At 38.8% G+C, this 23,330-nt stretch overlaps 1 protein-coding gene across 2 annotated transcripts in view; it reads left to right on the top strand.

Moving 5' to 3' along the window:
- The first annotated feature begins 12,055 nt into the window (after window positions 1–12,055).
- Window positions 12,056–23,330, top strand: part of LOC120781402 (NADH dehydrogenase [ubiquinone] 1 beta subcomplex subunit 2, mitochondrial-like) — a 76,810-nt gene continuing 65,535 nt past the window's right edge. Inside the window, exons 1-2 of one of the 2 annotated variants that reach the window (XM_040113614.1) lie at window positions 12,056–12,254; window positions 12,311–12,371. In XM_040113614.1, the coding sequence (XP_039969548.1) occupies window positions 12,160–12,254; window positions 12,311–12,371 (156 nt within the window). In that variant the 5' untranslated portion in view covers window positions 12,056–12,159. Of the gene's footprint in view, window positions 12,255–12,310; window positions 12,435–23,330 lie in introns of both variants that reach the window. The other variant, XM_040113613.1, reaches the window with a different exon arrangement.

The raw sequence follows: 23,330 nt of genomic DNA, 5'->3' as shown, positions 1-23,330 counted from the left end.
GAGTACCGAGTAGAGTAACAATGGATCCAGGTAGACAATTTGAATCTATACTATTCCGAGAACTTTCCAGGCTTTAAAGCATCCAGCACTTACGTACCACTTCGTATCATCCCGCGTCCAACGGGATTATAAGCGATGGCACAGATCATTAAAAGCAGCGATAAAATGCTACATGACAGACAACTGGGTCGAGGTTCTCCCACTCATCCTTCTAGGTTTTCGTTCCTCATGGAGAGATGATATAAGAGCGACACCCGCAGAGATGGTTTATGGAAATACACTTCGATTACCTGGCCAGTTCTTTGCCGAAAAACATACCCACAATGCCAATAAAGGTGAATTCATCGAAAATCTACGCATACGCATGCAGTCATTAAAGCCGTCACCAACTACAAACAACTCAGCGCACATACCGTTCGTAGAAAAGAACTTACACTCAACACAATCAGTCTTCGTGCGAAACGACTCAATTCGTCCACCTCTTCAACCACCTAACGAGGGACCATTTCCCGTAGTCGAACACGGCGACAAATTTTTCAAAGTCAAAATCCGAGGGAAGGACGTAAACATTACCATCGACCGGTTAAAAGCAGCTTTCGTCGCCGAAGATTACGAAACCCTGTCGAATCAAACAGTTCAACACAAAGAGTACCAAACAAAATCTGGTCGTCGAGTACGCTTTCGTCTTCCCGATGGGGGGGAGTGATGTGGCAACCCCAAATACAACTCTGCAAAAAGCATAGATATGGCAACCCAAAAACTGGATAAGCTGTCAGCTTGACGAACCGCCATCTTTCCTTCTTCTTGGCGCATCATCCCGACTGCTAGCACGCTTCATCATTTTCGCTCTCCATTCCATTTTCATTTTCAATCATCAACTTTGTATCAGTATTTTATATTTTAATAAATCTAAAATTATTGTGGACATCCCACACATCGCTTTGACTTATGGCGAATATTTTTCAGAATTGTTCACTCTACAAAAATGCCCAGTGTAACAAAGGCGTAACTCACACCGGCGAGGTAGTACGGGGCACTAAACCCAATTTTCCATGAAATTCGCATTTTTTGTATTTGTCTTGTAAATAACAAAAGCTACAGAAAAAACACAATTCAGAGAAAACTGGGGTCGAATCGTTACATCCGTGAACGTATCACTCGTCACGTAAAAGGCTGTATTTCGTATTAAGACATTCGTGATCGTAACGCTTCTATCATATTCTGGCATGAAGACGTAAGTGAATGAGTATGGGGATGTTCGAGTCTCAATCACTGCGGCAATATTGCAAAGCATCATATTCGACGCAAAAATGTAGCAACTTTTGCAAATGTCAAAGGTTGGTGCAACTAAAATTTTGACATTTCTTGCGCGCAAAGGTGACAAAATCGGCATCAACAAAATTGATGATGGAAAAATGAGGCAAGCGAAATCGCTCTTTATTTTTGTTTATAACTAACTATTATCATTAATTGTGTTTCACGAGACATCCGAAAATGTGATAAATATATATCTTGAGGATAAAATCGAATTGTTTTAAAGAAGTTTTACTATTGGCCTCTTCTTTAAAATTTCAGCCATAAGCCACTTTTTTACGCAAAAAACTTTTTTTCCTTGCATTTTTGTATTTAAGAAGCAAACTACACTCACTATCCACCAAGTTATCCACTGTTAGGTTAGGTTAGGTTAGGTAAAAATGGCTGATCGATGATCCCACGTAGACTAACAAATTAGTCCTTTGTGATGCCATTAAATGAAAAAAAAAAAAACTCCCGTATTCGGACTTACAGGTTGCCGAAGCGCTTTGTAGCCAATATAAAGTTACACAGACGCTTAACTTCAACCCCCGCCAATTCGGTGGGGTGTCCAAAGGTATGCGCCCCCAAGTGTCTTAGTCTTGACCTCCCAAAAGCAGGACAGTCAAGCAGGAAGTGCTGGCTTGTTTCTACCACATCTTCCTCTAAACAGCATCTGCATTCAGCATCCGGCAAGATACCCATTCTTACCGCATGTAAGCCAATTGGACAGTGGCCTGTTAAAAGACCCACTAACAATGAGATGTTGGCCTTACTGAGGACTAAGAGATCATTTGATCTCCTGCGATCTATACTGGGCCAGAAGGCTTTTGCAACCGCACAAGTGCCGGTGCTGGCCCAGCGTTGGACGAGCATCCGCGTGGCCCAGCTATCTAGTAGTAGACCACAAGAAGAAACAGGAGCACCGATCCGTTTCCATTCTACCGATAATGATTCTCGGGTGCCTTTCCTTGCTAACTCATCAGCTTTGCAATTGCCCGCAATTCCGCTATGGCCCGGCACCCACACCAGTCTAATCACGAAACATCTGGCTGCTAGAGATAACGACGTTACACATTCTTCGACCAACCCTGAACGCACTTCGAATGAGTTCAAGGCTAATATAGCCGCTCTACTATCTGAGTGAATAGTCACTTGTCTGAAGGTGGATGCACACTGCAACAGCAAATCAGCTGCTACCTTGATGGCTGCGACCTCAGCCTGGAATACACTACAGTAGTCGGGAAGTCTGAAACAGGAGTTGATGGAGAGCTCCCGACAGTAGACCCCTCCACCAACTTTCCCCTCAAGCTTTGACCCATCCGTGAAGAAGCTTGCTGCCCCTCTCCTCCAACGGCTTCTTCCCACCCACATCTCCCTCGTCGGTATATGGGCAGAGAAGGAGCCGCCAGAGTTCGGTACGGCGATTCCATGATCCAGATGATCCGGTATGCAGTCAAAGTTTGTAAGGATATCCGAATGACCAGATGCACGCTCCTTTAAGAAACCATATTCTCTGAGTCTAATAGCCACCTTCGCGGCTATGCACCTACCGGCAATGTCCACCGGCGTAATGTTCAAAATTGCATTAAGTGCCATAGTTGGGGTAGATCTTAATGCACCGCATATGCTAATTAGCGCAGCCCGTTGAACGCTTTCGAGCTTTTTGGCCAATGAGGTCTTCCCTAAAGCCCTCCACCACATGAAGACACCATAGAACAAGATGGGCTTTACTATGGTGTCATAGAGCCAGAGGATCCTTTTCGGTGAGAGACCCCATCTTTTGCCAATAGCTCCTCTGCAGCAGTATAAGGCAATAGATGCCTTTTTTGCTCTCTCCTCGATATTCGGCTTCCATAAAAGCTTCTTATCCAGTATGAGCCCTAAATATTTCACTGAGTCCGCCGGCTGCAGGTGAATACCTCCTATCTGCGGCAACGGTGCCGCCGGGATTTTATATTTTCGGCTGAATAAAACCATTTCCGTTTTGTTAGGATTAATGGCGAGTCCACTTCCGGCCGCCCACTTTGTTACATCGCTGAGATATCCCTGCGTCAACTCGTACACGGTGCTAAGGAACTTTCCTTTGACCATAAGTGCTACATCGTCTGCGTAGGCAATCACCCGGCAGCCGCGATCCTCTAGTTTTTTGAGCAATTCGTCAACAACCAGGATCCATAGAAGAGAGAGAGAACCCCACCTTGTGGTGTTCCCCTACTCACCCTACGCCTCGCACGCGCGCTGCCCCATTCCGTTTCGATCACTCTGTCGCACAGAAGACTGAGAATGAGGCACTTGAGGTTCGATTCTACCCTAATACCGTCAAGGGCAGTTACTACTGCCTCCGGTAGGACATTGTTGAAAGCTCCCTCGATATCCAGGAAGGTCCCAACAGCGAAGTCCTTGGCTTCAATGGCTTCTTCGAGCCATGACACGATAGTATGCAAGGCAGTGTCTACTGACCTGCCTTTGCGATAAGCATGTTGTGCTCTAGACAAATAGTCTCTCGGAATGCTCTTCCTTATATACCAGTCCATCAGCCTCTCCAGAGTCTTTAACAAGAAGGAGGAGAGGCTGATTGGCCTGAAATCCTTGGCCGTGACATGGGAGCCCCTGCCAGCCTTCGGGATGAATGTAACCTTGACTCGTCTCCAGGCCCCCGGGATGTAACCTAATCGGATGCAGTTCGCATAGATAGGTGCCAACCAGCTGCATGATACCTTAACAGCTTGTTGCAGCTGCGCTGGTATGATGCCGTCTGGTCCCGGGGACTTGAATTGTTCGAACGAGTTAATCGCCCACGTCAAATGCCGCTCATCCAGGATGCTGACAAAGGCCGCGCAGTCGTCATGCGGCACCCCGATAGATCCCCTAGCAGAGGACATGTTACACGGAAAGTGAGCGTCGACAAGCATTTGAAGTGTTTCTTCACTGCTGAGGGCCCACTTCCCATTTTCGTCCTTGAGATACCCCAGGGACACTGGGGTTTTTGCGAGAATACGCCTGAATCTCGAGGACTCGTGACAGCCTTCCACTTTTTCACAGAAGCGCTTCCACGAGGTCCTCTTAGCCTTTCTTAACTCGGACTTGTATATTGAAAGTCCTACTTTATACAAAGCCCAGTCATCAGATAACCCACTCCTGCGGGCCTTGTTGAAAAGCCGTCTGCAAGACGCCCTAATATCTGAGAGCTCCATAGTCCACCATAGAGGTTTCTCTTTGCCCTTCGGCGATCTCAGCGGACAAGACCTCTCCAGCGCAGCCTTACACGCCGAGCTGAAGACTTCAACCCACTCCTCCACCGCATCGGTGGTGGCCAACGCGTCCACCTCCGGTGCGCGCGGGAGAGTTTGCCGAAGCCTTCTGCGGTAACCTACCCAGTCCGTGTACCTAGGATTCCTAAAGGATTTCCTAGGCGGACGTTCTCCGACTAGACTAAACTCGATGTACCTGTGATCCGAAAAGGAGTGATCGTCGAGGACCCTCCAGTTCGAGATCAGCGGGGCAATCGCTTGTGAGGTTAGGGTGAGGTCGAGGACCTCCTCCCTGCCAGCGGTCACAAAAGTAGGAGAGTCTCCTCTATTACAAATGCGAAGATCTTCGCCAATAATGAAATCAAAAAGCGACTCACCTCTAATGTTCGTATCCGAGCTTCCCCAGATTTGGTGCCGCGAGTTAGCGTCGGAGCCGATGATGACGCCAGTGCCAGCCTTAGACGCTTCGGCTAAGGTCCTTCTCAGCATTAGGGGAGGTGGCTCCACCACATCATCGTGTGGCATATATGCGGAGATAAGCCAGAAATCTCCGGTGTCACACTCCAGTTTCGCTGTCACAATGTCAGCACTGCTGAAATTAGGTAAAAGAAATACCGTTAATTCATTCCTTACCAGCATACAGGCTCTGTTCCTACCTGCACCCTTGGCCGACAGGAGCCTGTGGCTCTTTGTCCTCAATCCAGATATCCCGTTACCAGTCAGCCACGGTTCCTGGATCAGGACGACATCAGCTCCATCTTGTTCCAGACGGAGCAATAGATTGGCGGAGGCCGCCTTCGCATGCTGGAGGTTAATCTGGAGGAATTTCATCCTTCAGACTTTCCTCCAGGAGCGCTATTTCAGCGCCTAAGTCGTGGTCGACCCGAACCTCCTCAAACAGTCGTTCGAGGCTGAAGACGGAGTCGCCAATCGACGAACCGCCCCCAACACTCGCCACATCCGAGAGATCCGGATCGATTTCCACGGTCATTTGACCGTTGGCGCCCTCTGTCGCACCGATTTCCACGGTCGTTTGACCGTCAGTAACCTTCGACACCTCCACCGCAGGCACCGCAGCTTGGGGGCCATCAGCCCTGGCATCAGATGGAAGTACTTTCAGCACTACCATCTCAAAACCATAGCTTATGGCTCCCTTTGTTTTGCTGAGAGGACCGATGGATTCCGTGTTTAGCACTATCAGCACTTGCCGATACGGTTCATCAGTCCTCTCCAGCCTTAAGACTTTCTAGTCCTGCGTTGGAAGTGAGGGATTGCAATATTTGAGGATTTCCTCAATCTCACCCGGAGTGGAAGGTTCGGCCGGCAGCCAAACGCGAGCCCTAGGACGAAGGGGAAGATCCTCCTTGGCCACGGCCTCCAGTCTGGCTCCCTTCCAGACCTCCCCCACCTGAGAGACTGCCTTCTTGTACAAGATGGCCGATCTCTCATCAGCACAACAAGTGAGCTTATGTAGCCCCTGGTGCCAACCGGCACTCACACATTTCGGGGGTGGCCCCGGGTTTTCCTTGACCACCCTCAGGAAGACCGATGAGATAGCCGCTGCTACCCTCTTCCATTCATCATGGGAGATGGCTCCGTCCTCTCTACTGCGGTCAAGCACCCCCAGTATTCTGGCCCCAGCACCTTTAGCGATTTCGCTGAAGGTTGGCGCTTTTCCTGTCCGCGGTTTCTTAACAAGGGAGGTTTCTCCCTCATGCGACCTCTGCCGCTTGACCGCCGGTTCTGTCCTGCTGGTTTTCAGTTCTACCCTATCGTCCTCGCTCAGCACTTTCTTGGCCCACTCAAGCGTACTAGCATGCTGCTCAGACACCTGACCAGCATGCTTGTCGCCGTAGCGCTCCAAGATTTTGGCCGCCAATCGGCGGTCAGACTTTAGCTTTCTAGCTAAAGCTGCCTTGCTCTTACCCCCTGTGGATCCTTTCATAATTGTAGCTGAGGTTGCCCTGCTAGTACTGGCGATTCCGCCGCGTATGAAGGATCCACCCTTCGCTACTACTGTTGCCGACGGTTTATCGCCGGTTACCCCCTGTCTGCTACCTACGGAGACACCTACTGGAGTCCTTGTCTTGTCGCTGCCATTAGTCGGCGACGGTTTCGTCGCCATAGGAGCAGCATCCCCACCTAGGTTGGATCTAGGTGCCGATTTCGACAGCCCTTCACCTCCCTTCGTCGTTCTTCCGTCAGTTAAATTGTTGTTTACCTTGTCCATGCAAAAAGGGTCCCCACTCAGAGCCGCTATCCGTCCCCCGGAAAGGTAGTCGCCTTTTATGGTCCCAAGGTTATCTCGATGACGAGGCCAAGGCGAGGGTTGACGTACGCCCTTATGAGGCAATACGTTCAGAGCCGACCAGCGCAAAGAAGGAGTCATCTCAACATTCACCTACCACGCCAACTTAACGACGACGGGGGGGGAACGTACTCTGAGGCCTGCCAGAGTTTTAACGGGACGGGGGCAGTTGCGACATTAGCCTGTCAGCCATTTCCGATGAGTGTCACCTCATCGTACTCAGGTGTCAGAAGGCCGCCACCACCAGCCCAGGGTTCTACCAAATCTAATAAAAAAAGTTTCTCAAAAAACCAGTCCAAAGCCAGAGTCGTCTAGGGAGTTGTTAGGTCGTGAAGGCCGCAGGTCATTTAGCGTCACCCAGGATGCATCCACTGTTAAATTGATTAAAAATTCTTTTTTAAGAGATTTCTTAAACTTCACTTCTTCAATGCACCTGCACGCCGCGCAAAATATTTGCAAAATATTTGTTTAAGTATCAGCTGAGTATCTGCAAAAAACATCAGGGTTGCAATATTGCCGCAGTTATTTGCTTGCTCGAACATCCCCTATATAAACGTATCCGTATCATAATAGACAAATTTATGGAAATGTGTCTCTTATCGTTTGGTCGATTGCGGTTCGCTACCACGGTGTCCATTTCTTGTGTGTGATAAGAATCGCAATTTTGCACGTAGTGACTTATTGTTAATTTTATGCAGATGTTATGTAATGCCTCACAAACGTTAGCAAATCTTCCACTTTTGTGGGGTGATACCTTCCTCTCTTGCCATATTCTAAAATTCTCCACCGTCTTTTTAAGATTCCAATGCTTTCTTCAACGATACATCTACAAAGAAAATTTTGTTAATGAGGACTCATTTTTTTTTATACTTACGCTATTGCTACGATCTCTTAGCTATCTCCGCACTATTTTTTTATGCCCATTACTTCATTGTGGCTGATACATAGATAATACTACTACCATCTATATGATCTTATGATCTCTGTTAGCTGGATTATAACTATAGATATAGATATATAAGATAAAGCATTTTTGTGAAGCAACTTGTGTTAGTTTCCAAAAAAATTTATCATAAAGCATTTTGTTTGTTAATAAAGCATTGCTTTTTTGGGGAAAATACTGTTGAATTTTGGCTCAGGGAAATCCACCGTTGAAAAGACATTTGCTAAGCTGGAAACAGACGAATTGAGCACCGTATACAATGATGCTCTAAAAATTTGAAAGCTATGTTCAAAGTGGGTCCCTCGCAAGTTCATAATCCAATAAAACGATGAATAACTGATTCTGAGAAGTATTTGAGCGATCTTTAATCGTAATAAAATCGAATTTTTGCGTTGGTGTGTGACAATAGAAACATAGCTCCACCATTTGTCACTGGAGTCCAATCGACTGTCATTAAAGTGAACTGCACATGAGAAACCGGTTCTCAGGCGTGGAAAGACGAAAAAGTCGGATGGAAAGGTTATGACGACTGATTAAAGAGCCAGTTATAATCCATTGCACTGCGTATTTGGTTGCAGTTCTTTTCTACTATTACAAATACTTAGCAATTGTATTATTTCTGAAAAATAATCTGTTTAAAATTGTACTCATATATTCTAATGATTCCTACAAACATGAATTTTGAACAAATACTTATTATTTAAAATATAATTTTTGTTTTAATGAGTTGTATTAAATTTTGAAATAAAGAGATAAAAGGTATTCTATGTCCTTTTCCTGGTTCTAAGCTACCTCCTCACCAATTTTCAGCCAAATCGGTTCAGCCGTTCTTGAGTTTAAATGGTGTAACTAACAACAACTTCCTTTTATATATATGGATATACATATATTATTAATTTATTGGGACCTTAAAATACCATCCAAAGCAATGTGGAATTTAAAAACTATTGTGAATTGAAAATACATTACGATCCGTTTGCTATCGTATGTCATAATGCCAATCATAGCATACGATTGACGTATCACGTAATTTTCTTTCGTATGTTTGCCGATCCGTGCACGGATGCAACGATTCGACCCCTGGTTTTCAATAGGGGTATTCTCTAGCTCTTCATTACAGATATTTCCTCTTTGTGCACCGGCACAACAACAAACGCACGCAGAAAATTATTTGCAATAGCTGTGAAATATGTCAGACCAAAATCCATGTTTATTCTCGTGTAATGACACGTAAAAAAATAACTGCACCCCTGTGCTAGCGGTCATTTTACTTAAATACATATTTTGACGTTAAATTGTTGAGAAAGGTAAATTTTAAATAGATTTTATAATTTATATTTAAATTATAAAGATTTGTTACACTGTTTTTGTTAATAATGAATTATGAATGCAGAAGGTGCGCTAATTCACAATAGCCATGCACAATAGTCATTTACAATAAATTGACTGAATCAGCCGTTCATATAACACTAGATTCTGCAACGGGTGCTCTTGTGCCCTTGTATATTTCGGTATAGGATGTTTGCAATCTGCAATCCTGCAAGAGCAAGAGAATCCGCCAAATGTGTTTTCGCTTGACAGATTTTACATGGACGAAAACACAAGTTTTAGGGCGAAAACCAGTTTTTCCCACGAAAACATGTTTTCATTGTCGGTACGAACATAGTATTACGTATCTATGAAAATTCTATAAAGCCTTACTTAAAAAGCCGAATATCTCGAAAAGTATTAATGATAGCGATTTTGACCTCGGACATTTTTTGCAGCAAATAAAATTTCGTACAAGTGTGTGATGAACATTTTTTCTATAGCTCTTGTCATTTACGAGATATATAAACGAAAAATGGGAATCTCGTGGAAAAATCTGGTTTAAGGTCCCATACTACCTCGCCGGTGTGAGTTACTACTTTGTTGCACTGGGCACTTTTGTAGAGTGAACAATTTTGAGAAATATGCGTTTAAAGTCAAAGCGATGCCATAAAACATGTAGTATGTGTTGTAGGAATTTAAAGATAAAAAATTGTAGTGTATTTTCTATGGAAAATTTTTACATGCCTTGGTCCAGTTCTTAATATTAATATTAAGAGCTAAAATTTTCAAGGATTGTTTTTTAGTGTAATTCCTAGGAAATTTTGTGACGGGATTGAAAAAAATTAATAGTTCAAAAAAAAAAAAACACTCTAATATACATGTGTATATGGAAAATATGTTCACAACTCAATTATAGGTTGAAAAATGTTGGAAAGTATTTTTTGATTATAGTTAGTATAAAAAAAGAATTGGGCGAAAGTACAAACAAACAAAAAAATAAATATCCTACATATTTCGGTATTAAGATGTGGCAACGCTCGCTTTCCTCATAATTGTAAGCAATCTAACCTGCAAGCGGGTAGTTGTTAGCAAAAAACGTGTAAGCGACTTGTTATTGTTCACTTTTGCATTCCTTAAAATATTTGTTACTTTTGTTCAGAGAGCGGGAAAAAAGTAACACATAGCTATTTAATGTTCAATGGTTGTCTCGCTCTAACCAATGGGAAATATCGCATGCTGTTCTAACAGAATACATACATTTTGTTAGCAAATCTCTTCACAGTATGTTACGGGTAACAAATTCTTTTGTTAGCGTATAGCTTACCTATGTGTTATAGATAACAAAAAGTATTTGTTACCCGAATATCTGTTAGTATTATTATTTTCGTTATCAGTTCGTTACCTATAACATATAAACATATTAGTAGGAATAGGGCAGAAACAAAATTATTTGTTAGCCATTTGTTACTTCTAGCAAATTCAATTCATTTAAATAAAATTCGCTTTATTCATTAATAAAATCAAAATAATCAATTATTTACTTAAACTAATAGCGAGCTCCACGTAATGCTCGTCCTCCAAGTCACCGGTGATGCGGCTAATTGAATGGTGCGTCTTTGTTATACGCATCCAAATGCTCCAAATGATTTCTGTAATATTAAAAATTTTAATTACACTCACGACATTCAATTCACAATGCTTACCTTTTTCTCCTTGTTAAGCTTTTTCGTTTACTCTACAAAAAGAAATTAATAACATATACATATATATGTATAAGAAATTAATTATAAAATATCAAATTATGGAATAACGAACTTTCCTCATTAAAATCCAAAATAAACAGCGCTTTTCGTTTTCTTCTTCTTGAAAAATTGGGCATTCGTCTCTCCTATTCTAGCAACTTAATAATACAATATGTTTAGAAAGTTGATAATTTTTCTCTATCATACTTACGTATTCTCCCATTCAATTGAAAATTCCAGAAAATGTAACAGTGTTAGTGAACAGCTGAAAATGTTTCAATGTGTTTGTGCAATCTGTTACCTCCGTCTTGCAGGGTAACGTTCTCAACAATGAGTGTGCTAACTGATTTTTAAATTATTATTATATATATTATATATCACTATCACCTAGAACTTATTATGAAATAAATATAAAATTTGATTTGGATATAAATTGGTTATATTATTTCGTTATCATGCACTCATATTGAAACAAAATTTGAGTTGTCGTTATAAAATGGATAAATTTTGGTTATTATATCTGTCAGCGATTTTCATTTATTTTTGACGATACATGGTTTTGTATTTTAGGTGACTATGTATATATTATTATATTTAATATATGAGTTTTGGACATAAAGTAGTTATGTAATTTTTATAAAAAAGATTTTTTAGGAAAAAAAAACTTGTTAAAAGTGTAAAATGTGGATGTATTTGAAAGTTTATAGTGTAATTTAATAAATTTGAAGTGCAAAATGTGAATAAAGTGTGTTTAATGTGGTGAAATGGCTTCTTGAAATGTTCGAATTTTTCGAATTTTTGAAATTTAGGGTCAAATATCTCGTAAACTAAGCGTTTGCGGTACCTATAACTCATATATTTTTTAATCAGGAAGACTTCCTCTTTTCAACGGTAAAATCGCGGCGCCAAAGAAATCGGAATTGTGCCTATATTTAAATATACAAAGTTAAAAATTTGGAAAATTTTACTGAAACAGTGTGAAAGACTTTGTGTTATTAATACAAATTTTTGAATATTTAATCGGGAATATTTTAAAAATTTAGCATCATTAGTTTGGCATATTCCTCCTCTAGAGAAGCTCTCCCATGCATACGTACCTCATTTAAACCGAAATTCGCTATTTTTACCCGACTGCCAAAGTAATCGCAATCGCGCCGAAAATTTAGACAAATAAATTGTACGTGGAAGCACCCTCTATTCGTTAGTTGTTGTGAGTACTGATGACCAAATATTATCAGTTATCGTGTCCGTAACCTAAGGGGAAACAATATTAATAATTAGTAATTAGTAAAATTGTAATTTGTGATTATGATTCGTAACTTAGGTAATGTTTTTGGTGCGTATCGACGCATAATACTGTGTCAACGTGAAAAGGCTGTAGCAGGGATTCGATTGAGCCATGTGTAAGCTAATGGTTTAATAAATTTATTATGCGTAATATTACGTAAATATATTTCAGAGTTTCGTACAGGGAAGTTCCATTGAAGCAATCTGCGATGACTAAAGTTGGTGCTGAAATGGTTGGTGCTGCAATGTGGTGGTGGATTTTATGGCATTTGTGGCACGAGTCTGAGCATATTACAGTAATTACTAGTCCATCTAAGTTCATGTTTTGCCAAACATTTTATGAAATATTCTGCAAAATATCAGAAAACTATCCCTTAGGTTAAAATAATAATGGGGTGAAAAGTTTTAGGCCGGCTTTAGTATATCATAATAAGAATATTTTTAATTAAAGTCGTTGAGATATTTGCATTTAAATTTTGTACATTTTGTTTTGCAATTTCTCGATTTATCGTAACTCTTTTATATTATGCACTTTGGGAAAACTTTAGTATACCGTCCCAGGATTTCGGGAATAAAATGGGTATTGTCGGATAGAGGAAATTCTCCACATAAAGAATATAAATACTTATAGCCGCAGAAAGCTAATAGTTTTCGAGATATTCGCGTTTAAAGTTGAAAATTACAACTATTTTAACAATAACGAAAGAGCTACAAACTGTCAAAAATCAATCGAAATCAACCTTATCGACATCACTTGTAAAATAACTAAAAGAATTAAAGTAAACAGATTAGATTAAGAAAAAACGTTAACTTCGGCTGCACCGAAGCTAATATACCCTTCACAGGTGCATTTCTTTTAGTAACTATGAGTCCAGTTTGTATGGAAGCTATACGTTATAGTAATCCCTTGTGAACAATTTTTTCGGAGATTGTATTATTACCTTAAGCAGTAACCCATTAAATTTTGTGAAGATACCACATCAAATGCAAAAGTTTTCCATACAAGCCCTTGATTCCGATCGTTCAATTTGTATGGCAGCTATATGCTATAGTTAGTCGATCTGAACAATTTCTTTGGAGATTACATTGTTGCCTTAGAAAATAATCTATACCAAATTTCGTGAATATATCTTGTCAAATGCAAAAGTTTTCCATATCAGCACTAGATTCCGATCGTTCGTTTTGTATGGCAGATATGTGCTAAAGTAAGCCGAGCTGAACAATTTCCTCGCATATTACATTATTATCTTAGAAAATAACCTGTGCCCACTTTTGTGAAGATACAGTGTCAAATGTGAAAATGTTCCATACAAGAACTTGATTCCGATCATTCAGTTTGTATGACAGCTATATGTATGTTATCAAATTTTTTTCGCGTTGAACTCCTTTTCGCAATTGTATTAATATGTTTTCGCGTTGAACTTCTTTCTGCGTGGGCGGCCTTCGGCCCCGCTTCAAAAAAATTACCCTGGTCGATCCAATACTATGTTCGGACCGACAACGAAAACATGTTTTTGTGAAAAAAACTGGTTTTCGCACGAAAACTTCTGTTTTCGTCCAAGTAAAAACTGTCAAACGAAAACAAAGTTCTCGTTGAAAACTAGTTGAAAACTTACATTCCACTCATTATAATCGGTTCCTGCTCCAGTTTAATCTATGGTTTTGGAAGACATATTTTGCCGGCCCTAAATTGTCACTTGATATTTGTTTACATTCCATACAAGTAATTTGTAAGGGGTTTAGATATATGGGCATAGTCCTTTATAAATCTGCGGTAATAACCGGGAAGACCCAAAAACGAACGTAAGGATCTCAATGATTTCGGCTCTTGATAATTTGGGATTGCCTCGACTATGCTGGGGCATGTTCGGATACCTTTGTATGAGACGCTGAAACCTAAGAACTCGACTTCCTGTTTAAAAAATTTGGTTTTCTCTAAGGACACTCGCATTCCTGCTCCCTCAATTTTTTTTAATATGGAATCAACGTGTTTATGGTGTGAATTTTCATCAGATGAGAAAACTATGATGTCATCAACGTAAACATGGCATATTTTTCCAATATCTTCCCGTAAAACGTCATCTATGACCCTCTGGAATATGCTTGGTGCATTTTTTAAGCCAAAGGGCAATCGACAAAATTCATACTTGCCGTTGTTTACGCTGAAAGCTGTTTTGCACCTATCTTTTTCTGAAAGGCAAATCTGATGAAAACCAGACTTCAGATCGGGTGTGGTAAATAATTTCGATTTCCCCAAATTTGAAAGTATTACGCTAGTGTCTGGGATCGGGTATTTATCCGATGTAGTTTGTTCATTTAGCTTTCGAAAATCGATGACCATTCGTCTAATCCCTTTTTCGAAACTATATGAACAGGTTAATTATAGGGTGAGTATGATTTTCTAATTATGCCATCTTTAAGTAGAGATTCTATTTCCTTGTTTATAAAATTTGCCGCGGATATTGGGTAAGGGTAGCTTCTTGAATAAATGGGATTGTCGATTATAGTATCTATTGTTGCTATTACGTTTGTGTTATATGGAAGTGATCTATTAGGATTCGCAAATGCATTAAAGTTACGTTTAATAAGTGCTTCTATACTGCAAGGCATTTCTATTGTCTTTGCTATTGTCATGTTTACTTGTTGACACTGAAAAAGTTGAGAACCTCTTTTCCATTTTGCGGAAAATGAGTCCTGCGTTTGTGTCAATTATGGCATGGATATCTTTCAATAAATCATATCCGATGATTCCATCAAAGGAATCTAATTGCGGTAAGATATAAAAGGTGTCCGTTGTTCCCATAATATTGACTTTACATTTTTCGGAAATTTTATTTACCCCATTTATAGATTTTAGATGAAAGGGGCGATTTATTTTGGTTATACCTTTCAGGAATTTATATTTCTTTATATAGTTTTTCGCTGTTCCCGTGTCTATTAAGCTATTAAGAACTTGCCCGTTCGGTAAAGTTCGAGTTATGAACGCAAGTTAGACCTTAGCCTAAAAAATTTACTTCATCTAGCGATTGATTTTCAAAGGGATATGGCTGGTGTCGTTCTTCGAATTCCGTACCTTCCCCTTCAGAGAAGTAAGGTTCATTTTCCATGGCGTTGATCCGTTGGACTTTATGCAAAGGGGCCTGTATAGAAATTTTATTACTCTGAACATGAGGTCTCTTATGAAAGCTGTATTCTTGTTGAGGTTTAGAAAGGTTGTAGGTTTGTTGCCGTGACCGCTGCTGGAATGAATTCGACATATTTCCTCGTTGCATTGGTTGTTGTTGGAAACCCCGATTTGACTGAACAGCAGGGTTGTTTCTGAACTGTGGATGTCTCCTGAAATAAGAGCTTTCCTCATCAACCTCCATGGGGATGGAATTTTGTATTGAACTATTTTGAATTGTTTGATTCCGTTGAGGGACTGTTTTAGTAAAATTGGTAGAAAAAGGTGTTGTTTGATAAACTGGTGGCAATCTTCCAGTCGCATATGTATGTGCAAATTGATACCTTTCCCGATTGTGCTGCAACTCTTGTGCTGCGGCAAGGGCGCTGGGTAAGTCTGATGGGTTCGCTGAAAATAGAGTGTCACAAAGTGGACGTCTGAGGCCAGAAATGAAGACTCTCAACGCATTTTCCCTAGCCTTTTCGTTGAATGCATTGGTGAGCCCCTCATTGCCACTATATGTCATAATATTTTTGTTCACTATCAGTGTAAGTTGCCTATCAACCGCGTCATAATACTCTTTTATAGTCATTTTTCCCTGCCTCAACTTGTTGAGTTGATTTTCTAATATGTGAAGGGGTCGCTTATCTGCATATAACTGATCTAGTCTAGAAATTATTGCTTTAAAATTAAGTGGCGTGTTAAACGCACTAAGATTTTCGTTAGCTGCAGATGTTATTTTGTTGCGTAAAATACCCATCGCGATATAATACGACTCGGATCCTTCATTATAATAACTTAACGCGAACTTCGCCGCTTCTCTCCATGCTGGATATTCTGAAATCTTACCTCTAAACTCTGGTAGAGATTTGATTAAACTCAGATCGGTATGGGTACTTTGTACACCTTCGACAATCGTTACAGGCCTGGCTACCTCTATTTTTTGAGGTAAAATGCTCTGAATTGTCTGAGTTAAATCCGCAATCTGTCTATTGAAATGTTAATGGACTACTTCTACCGCCGATTCAACTAAACTCATAACAGTACTTTGATCCATTTTTTGCATTTAGACAACAATAAGATTACAAACGGTATGCTGACTATTAAAGAAATAATTTTACTAAATACAAGAAATTGTTAAATACATACATATACATTTTTTCATTTTTTTATTTGATCACTAGATATTTAACTAACACTTTGCAAAATAGTTATTTTCAGATTTTGTTTAACGTTTTTTATTTTGTTTTTAAAGAGCAGTTCTAAATATCCACAGTCTTCTCAAATTTTCACTTAGTTCATCCACTAGTTTTTATTTTGTAAAATATTTTGGTTTTCCTCCTATTTTTTTATCAAACTTTAAGTGATTAATTTTGTTCACGTCTACCGCAAAATTTATTTAAGCGGACACAAACTTCAAACACATTTGTTCTTCTTTTCTTAAGGATATTATAAACGTTTTTATAAAGATTTTTTTTGGTTTAAAATCACTAAATATTTGTGGGCACGATTTTATATCCTTTATATAAGGATTTATTTTTGTGTTCGTTCCCGTAAGTTGGGCGCCAGTTAAGCAGGTTAGGTTTTATTAATAAACTTTATTAATTAATTTATCACTTGTAACAAATGAGTTGTCTCGAAGAACTGTCCTGCTATGCTAACAGCGCAGCCTTAAAAACCCTCTCGTCTAATGGTTTTCAGGTGTTGTTGTTATTGTTGCGCGCAGTGACCTTATGCGCTTTATTATACCGTTGCTGGGTTACCTAACTAACCCAAGCGCATAGTGAAGCTGTTATTAGGCAAGCGATGAACTCGTGCGCCGAATTGGGCTGTTGGCGGACTTCTTGGCTAACCCATGCACACGATAGAGCTGTTGCTGGGCGGCTTAGACTGCATACACATACGCGAGGTGTTGCTGTTGTTAGGTGGTGATAGAATTACGCGCTATCCTGCGTCGTTGCGATGTTGCTAGGCAAACACATGGGCAAGGTTAATTGCCTGCGCAGTGTTCTTAAGCGCCGGACTGTTCCATTGTTGGACAGCTTAAAAAACATACGCGCGAGGTGGTGATGTTGCTAAGCGCCACTGTCGAAAGGTTGCGTGGTGATGACATACGCTAAGCTGTGTTGTTGCAACGCGGCATTCGAGCGCAATATAATAACCCTCTTAAATACGGAACGTCCCTGATCCGACGGATTCTTTTTTTGTTTTAACTAACGTAATAATGTAATCCAATTTCTGCTTACCCACTGACTTATAAATGTTAAGTTATTTTTCTTACAACGTTGGCATGTAAATATACATTTTTATACAAAATTCTTAAGAAATATATGTTTGAAAATTACGTTTTCCGCATACATATGTACGTTCACAATTAATAGTATGTCATGTTCATTTTGAATCTTATATCGTTTGAGTCAAAATAAGCAATTTTACAAAAAAATATAATACAATAGTAAAAATTCAGTTTTTACTTAACCTAGTGATTTAGAGAGAAATTGTAAATTGTTTCGCAACATTTTTTTTAAGAATTTTCTGTTGAAAATGATGTTTTCCGTATACATATGTACGTTTACTACGAATCGTGTATGGTTTCCATTTTGTACCTTATGTTGTTTAACAAAACTAACTATTTTACAAAAACTAATATAACTATATCAATTCAATTTTGCTTAACCTAATGACTTGGAAATATTTACTTATGTTCTTATAACTCATAGAAATTTAAATTTTTCTACACAATTTAAATAATGTTCTGTTGGATATTTTCCGTACATTTACATATTTTAAGCAAAATAAGCATAAGTTATTAATGCTATTTCCTTATCAAATGCTTTTGCTCTTTTATAATTTTACTTGCGATTGTTGTATATTTACACAGCATGTTTTTCATTTTTGTAGTTAACCTTTAATAATATTTCCGTTTAATTAAATAAATTTCTAGTATCGTTGGTAGAAGTAGTTGAACTCTTTGAAAATTTTTTTAAAAAGTATAGAGTCCTTAAACATGAACAATTTGACTTGTCGATTTGCGTCATATTAGTGATGGTGAACATCAGCGTATATTATCTTTGTGTACTTTTTTACCATTTATTAACACGGTTGTTCCTAAATCCTTCTGTACTACGTTTTCAACGTAAATCTTATTTAATTTATTTCCAAGTCGTTTATTGCGGCGAACGTAAACTTTTTCACCTTCTTTAAACGTCCTTTGGTCAACTTTAGATTTTTTAATAATATTTTCTTGTGCAGTATGCAGTGCTACCTTAATTAAGTCTAGGTGATCTTTTGAAAAATTATTTATTATATCTATCGGTTTGGCATCGACGGTCGAATGTATTGAATTGTTATACTTATGCGTTGCAAGTAAGATTAATTCTTTAATATCCGTTATGTTTTGTTCTGCTTTTATACATCGTGCGATTTCTGCCAAGGTGGAATGCATTCTCTCTATTTGGCCATTACTTTTACTATGCAAGGTTGGTATAAAAAATTGCTCGATTCCGAATTGATCTTTCAACAAATTGACTACTGTATTCGATTGAAAGGATTTTTCATTATCGGAAACAATTAACTTCGTTTTTCTAAACTTGTTTAGTACGATTAGCAGTGCACTTTTTATATCAATTGTTGATCTGGAGTCGATCGGAATTGTGAATTTAGAAAATTTATCTATACAGGTAAAGAAATGAAATCTGTCTACAGAAAATATATCCATGTGAAGGATTTGTCCGGGATATTCTGGTATTGGTGTTTTGCCTACTTCTGTTTTTGGTGGGTGTCTATTGTATTTGTTTTCCAAACATGTTCTACAATTCTTGGCTATTGTTGTTAAAGTCTTCTTAATTTCTGAAAAAAAATATTCTGAAATCAATTGTTTGTAGTTCTCTTGGATTGAGCGGTGAGCTCTATTATGTTCCATGGTAGCAGCCTCGATTTGATCTTCTTCTTTGATCAGATCTATTACTAATTTTTCGGTGTGCACGAATTTTACACCTGGAAAGTTTGACAGTAGTAATGATTGTACTCGGCCTAAAGTCTCAAGTTCACAATAGCTTCCATTAACTACATTTGGATTTATCTTTTCCCGTATGGTTTGTAAAAGAAATTCTGCGCTTTTAAAATTTATGGTTTGCCTAATAAGTTTTTGAAATAAAATTTTCGTAGACTTGCTGTTAACTTCGGATGGTAAGAGTACTAATTGGGCTTTAAATTGGTTGACAGGATTTTTAATGCTTTTTATTACACCTGAAAGAGAAATCTCGCTGTGAGCCGTCGATATTGAGTCGTCGAGGTTGTGAATGTACTGGCGTGAAAGTGCGTCGGCCTCTTTGTTCTCTTTGCCAGGTTTATAGAAGTATTTTGGTGCAAACGAGTTTATAAATGCAGTCCACCTTTTAATTTTTGAATTAGGATTTCTATCCGATATGGCAAACGTCAATGGTTGATGGTCCGTGTAAATGTGAATGTTTTTGATACCGTACAAATAATGCCTTAACTTTTGAAAGGCCCAAGGCCCAAACTATTGCCAGAAGCTCGCTTTCGTTCGTGGCGTAGTTTTCTTCTGTTTTAGATAAAGTACGAGATATCATTGTTATCGGCTTACCATTTTGGGAAAGTACAGCACCTAAGGCGACGGAGGAAGCATCTGTGGTTATTTCGAATGGCTTAGTGTAATCTGGATGTTGAAGAAGGACATCTTCTGAAGCTAAAATACTCTTAAGCTTATTAAAGGCAGCGATTGCCTCTTCGTCGAGTGATATATTAATTTTTTTAGAATGCCTACTATTAACAAGTCCATTTTCACCTCTTAAATATTTTGTAAGGGGTTTAGATATATGGGCAAAGTCCTTTATAAATCTGCGGTAATAACCGGAAAGACCCAAAAACGAACGTAAGGATCTCAATGATTTCGGCTCTTGATAATTTGGGATTGCCTCGACTTTGCTGGGGCATGTTCGGATACCTTTGTATGAGACGCTGAAACCTAAGAACTCGACTTCCTGTTTAAAAAATTTGGTTTTCTCTAAGGACACTCGCATTCCTGCTCCCTCAATTTTTTTTAATATGGAATCAACGTGTTTATGGTGTGAATTTTCATCAGATGAGAAAACTATGATGTCATCAACGTAAACATGGCATATTTTTCCAACATCTTCCCGTAAAACGTCATCTATGGCCCTCTGGAATATGCTTGGTGCATTTTTTAAGCCAAAGGGCAATCGACAAAATTCATACTTGCCGTTGTTTACGCTGAAAGCTGTTTTGCACCTATCTTTTTCTGAAAGGCAAATCTGATGAAAACCAGACTTCAGATCGAGTGTGGTAAATAATTTCGATTTTCCCAAATTTGAAAGTATTACGCTAGTGTCTGGGATCGGGTATTTATCCGATGTAGTTTGTTCATTTAGCTTTCGAAAATCGATGACCATTCTTAAATTTTGTTTCCCTTCATCGTCTAATCCCTTTTTCGAAACTATATGAACAGGTTAATTATAGGGTGAGTATGATTTTCTAATTATGCCATCTTTAAGTAGAGATTCTATTTCCTTGTTTATAAAATTTGCCGCGGATATTGGGTAAGGGTAGCTTCTTGAATAAATGGGATTGTCGATTATAGTATCTATTGTTGCTATTACGTTTGTGTTATATGGAAGTGATCTATTAGGATTCGCAAATGCATTAAAGTTACGTTTAATAAGTGCTTCTATACTGCAAGGCATTTCTATTGTCTTTGCTATTGTCATGTTTACTTGTTGACACTGAAAAAAGTTGAGAACCTCTTTTCCATTTTTATGGAAAATGAGTCCTGCGTTTGTGTCAATTATGGCATGGATATCTTTCAATAAATCATATCCGATGATTCCATCAAAGGAATCTAATTGCGGTAAGATATAAAAGGTGTCCGTTGTTCCCATAATATTGACTTTACATTTTTCGGAAATTTTATTTACCCCATTTATAGATTTTAGATGAAAGGGGCCATTTATTTTGGTTATACCTTTCAGAAATTTATATTTTCTTATATAGTTTTTCGCTGTTCCCGTGTCTATTAAGATATTAAGAACCTGCCCGTTCGGTAAAGTTCGAGTTATGAACGGCAAGTTAGACCTTAGCCAAAAAATTTACTTCATCTAGCGATTGATTTTCAAAGGGATATGACTGGTGTCGTTCTTCGAATTCCGTCCCTTCCCCTTCAGAGAAGTAAGGTTCATTTTCCATGGCGTTGATCCGTTGGACTTTATGCAAAGGGGCCTGTATAGAAATTTTATTACTCTGAACATGAGGTCTCTTATGAAAGCTGTATTCTTGTTGAGATTTAGAAAGGTTGTAGGTTTGTTGCCGTGACCGCTGCTGGAATGAATTCGACATATTTCCTCGTTGCATTGGTTGTTGTTGGAAACCACGATTTGACTGAACAGCAGGGTTGTTTCTGAACTGTGGATGTCTCCTGAAATAAGAGCTTTCCTCATCAACCTCCATGGGGATGGAATTTTGTATTGAACTATTTTGAATTGTTTGATTCCGTTGAGGGACTGTTTTAGTAAAATTGGTAGAAAAAGGTGTTGTTTGATAAACTGGTGGCAATCTTCCAGTCGCATATGTATGTGCAAATTGATACCTTTCCCGATTGTGCTGCAACTCTTGTGCTGCGGCAAGGGCGCTGGGTAAGTCTGATGGGTTCGCTGAAAATAGAGTGTCACAAAGTGGACGTCTGAGGCCAGAAATGAAGACTCTCAACGCATTTTCCCTAGCCTTTTCGTTGAATGCATTGGTGAGCCCCTCATTGCCACTATATATCATAATATTTTTGTTCACTATCAGTGTAAGTTGCCTATCAACCGCGTCATAATACTCTTTTATAGTCATTTTCCCTGCCTCAACTTGTTGAGTTGATTTTCTAATATGTGAAGGGGTCGCTTATCTGCATATAACTGATCTAGTCTAGAAATTATTGCTTTAAAATTAAGTGGCGTGTTAAACGCACTAAGATTTTCGTTAGCTGCAGATGTTATTTTGTTACGTAAAATACCCATCGCGATATAATACGACTCGGATCCTTCATTATAATAACTTAACGCGAACTTCGCCGCTTCTCTCCATGCTGGATATTCTGAAATCTTACCTCTAAACTCTGGTAGAGATTTGATTAAACTCAGATCGGTATGGGTACTTTGTACACCTTCGACAATCGTTACAGGCCTGGCTACCTCTATTTTTTGAGGTAAAATGCTCTGAATTGTCTGAGTTAAATCCGCAATCTGTCTATTGAAATGTTAATGGACTACTTCTACCGCCGATTCAACTAAACTCATAACAGTACTTTGATCCATTTTTTGCATTTAGACAACAATAAGATTACAAACGGTATGCTGACTATTAAAGAAATAATTTTACTAAATACAAGAAATTGTTAAATACATACATATACATTTTTTCAGTTTTTTATTTGATCACTAGATATTTAACTAACACTTTGCAAAATAGTTATTTTCAGATTTTGTTTAACGTTTTTTATTTTGTTTTTAAAGAGCAGTTCTAAATATCCACAGTCTTCTCAAATTTTCACTTAGTTCATCCACTAGTTTATATTTTGTAAAATATTTTGGTTTTCCTCCTTTTTTTTTTATCAAACTTTAGGTGATTAATTTTGTTCACGTCTACCGCAAAATTTATTTAAGCGGACACAAACTTCAAACACATTTGTTCTTCTTTTTTTAAGGATATTATAAACGTTTTTATAAAGATTTTTTTTTTTGGTTTAAAATCACTAAATATTTGTGGGCACGATTTTATATCCTTTATATAAGGATTTATTTTTGTGTTCGTTCCCGTAAGTTGGGCGCCAGTTAAGCAGGTTAGGTTTTATTAATAAACTTTATTAATTAATTTATCACTTGTAACAAATGAGTTGTCTCGAAGAACTGTACTGCTATGCTAACAGCGCAGCCTTAAAAACCCTCTCGTCTAATGGTTTTCAGGTGTTGTTGTTATTGTTGCGCGCAGTGACCTTATGCGCTTTATTATA

This window comes from Bactrocera tryoni, unplaced genomic scaffold (assembly GCF_016617805.1).
Source record: "Bactrocera tryoni isolate S06 unplaced genomic scaffold, CSIRO_BtryS06_freeze2 scaffold_7, whole genome shotgun sequence".
Taxonomy (NCBI): Eukaryota; Metazoa; Arthropoda; class Insecta; order Diptera; family Tephritidae; genus Bactrocera; species Bactrocera tryoni.
Note: the sequence above shows the minus strand (reverse complement) of the source record. Positions and strands in the feature narration are given on the sequence as shown.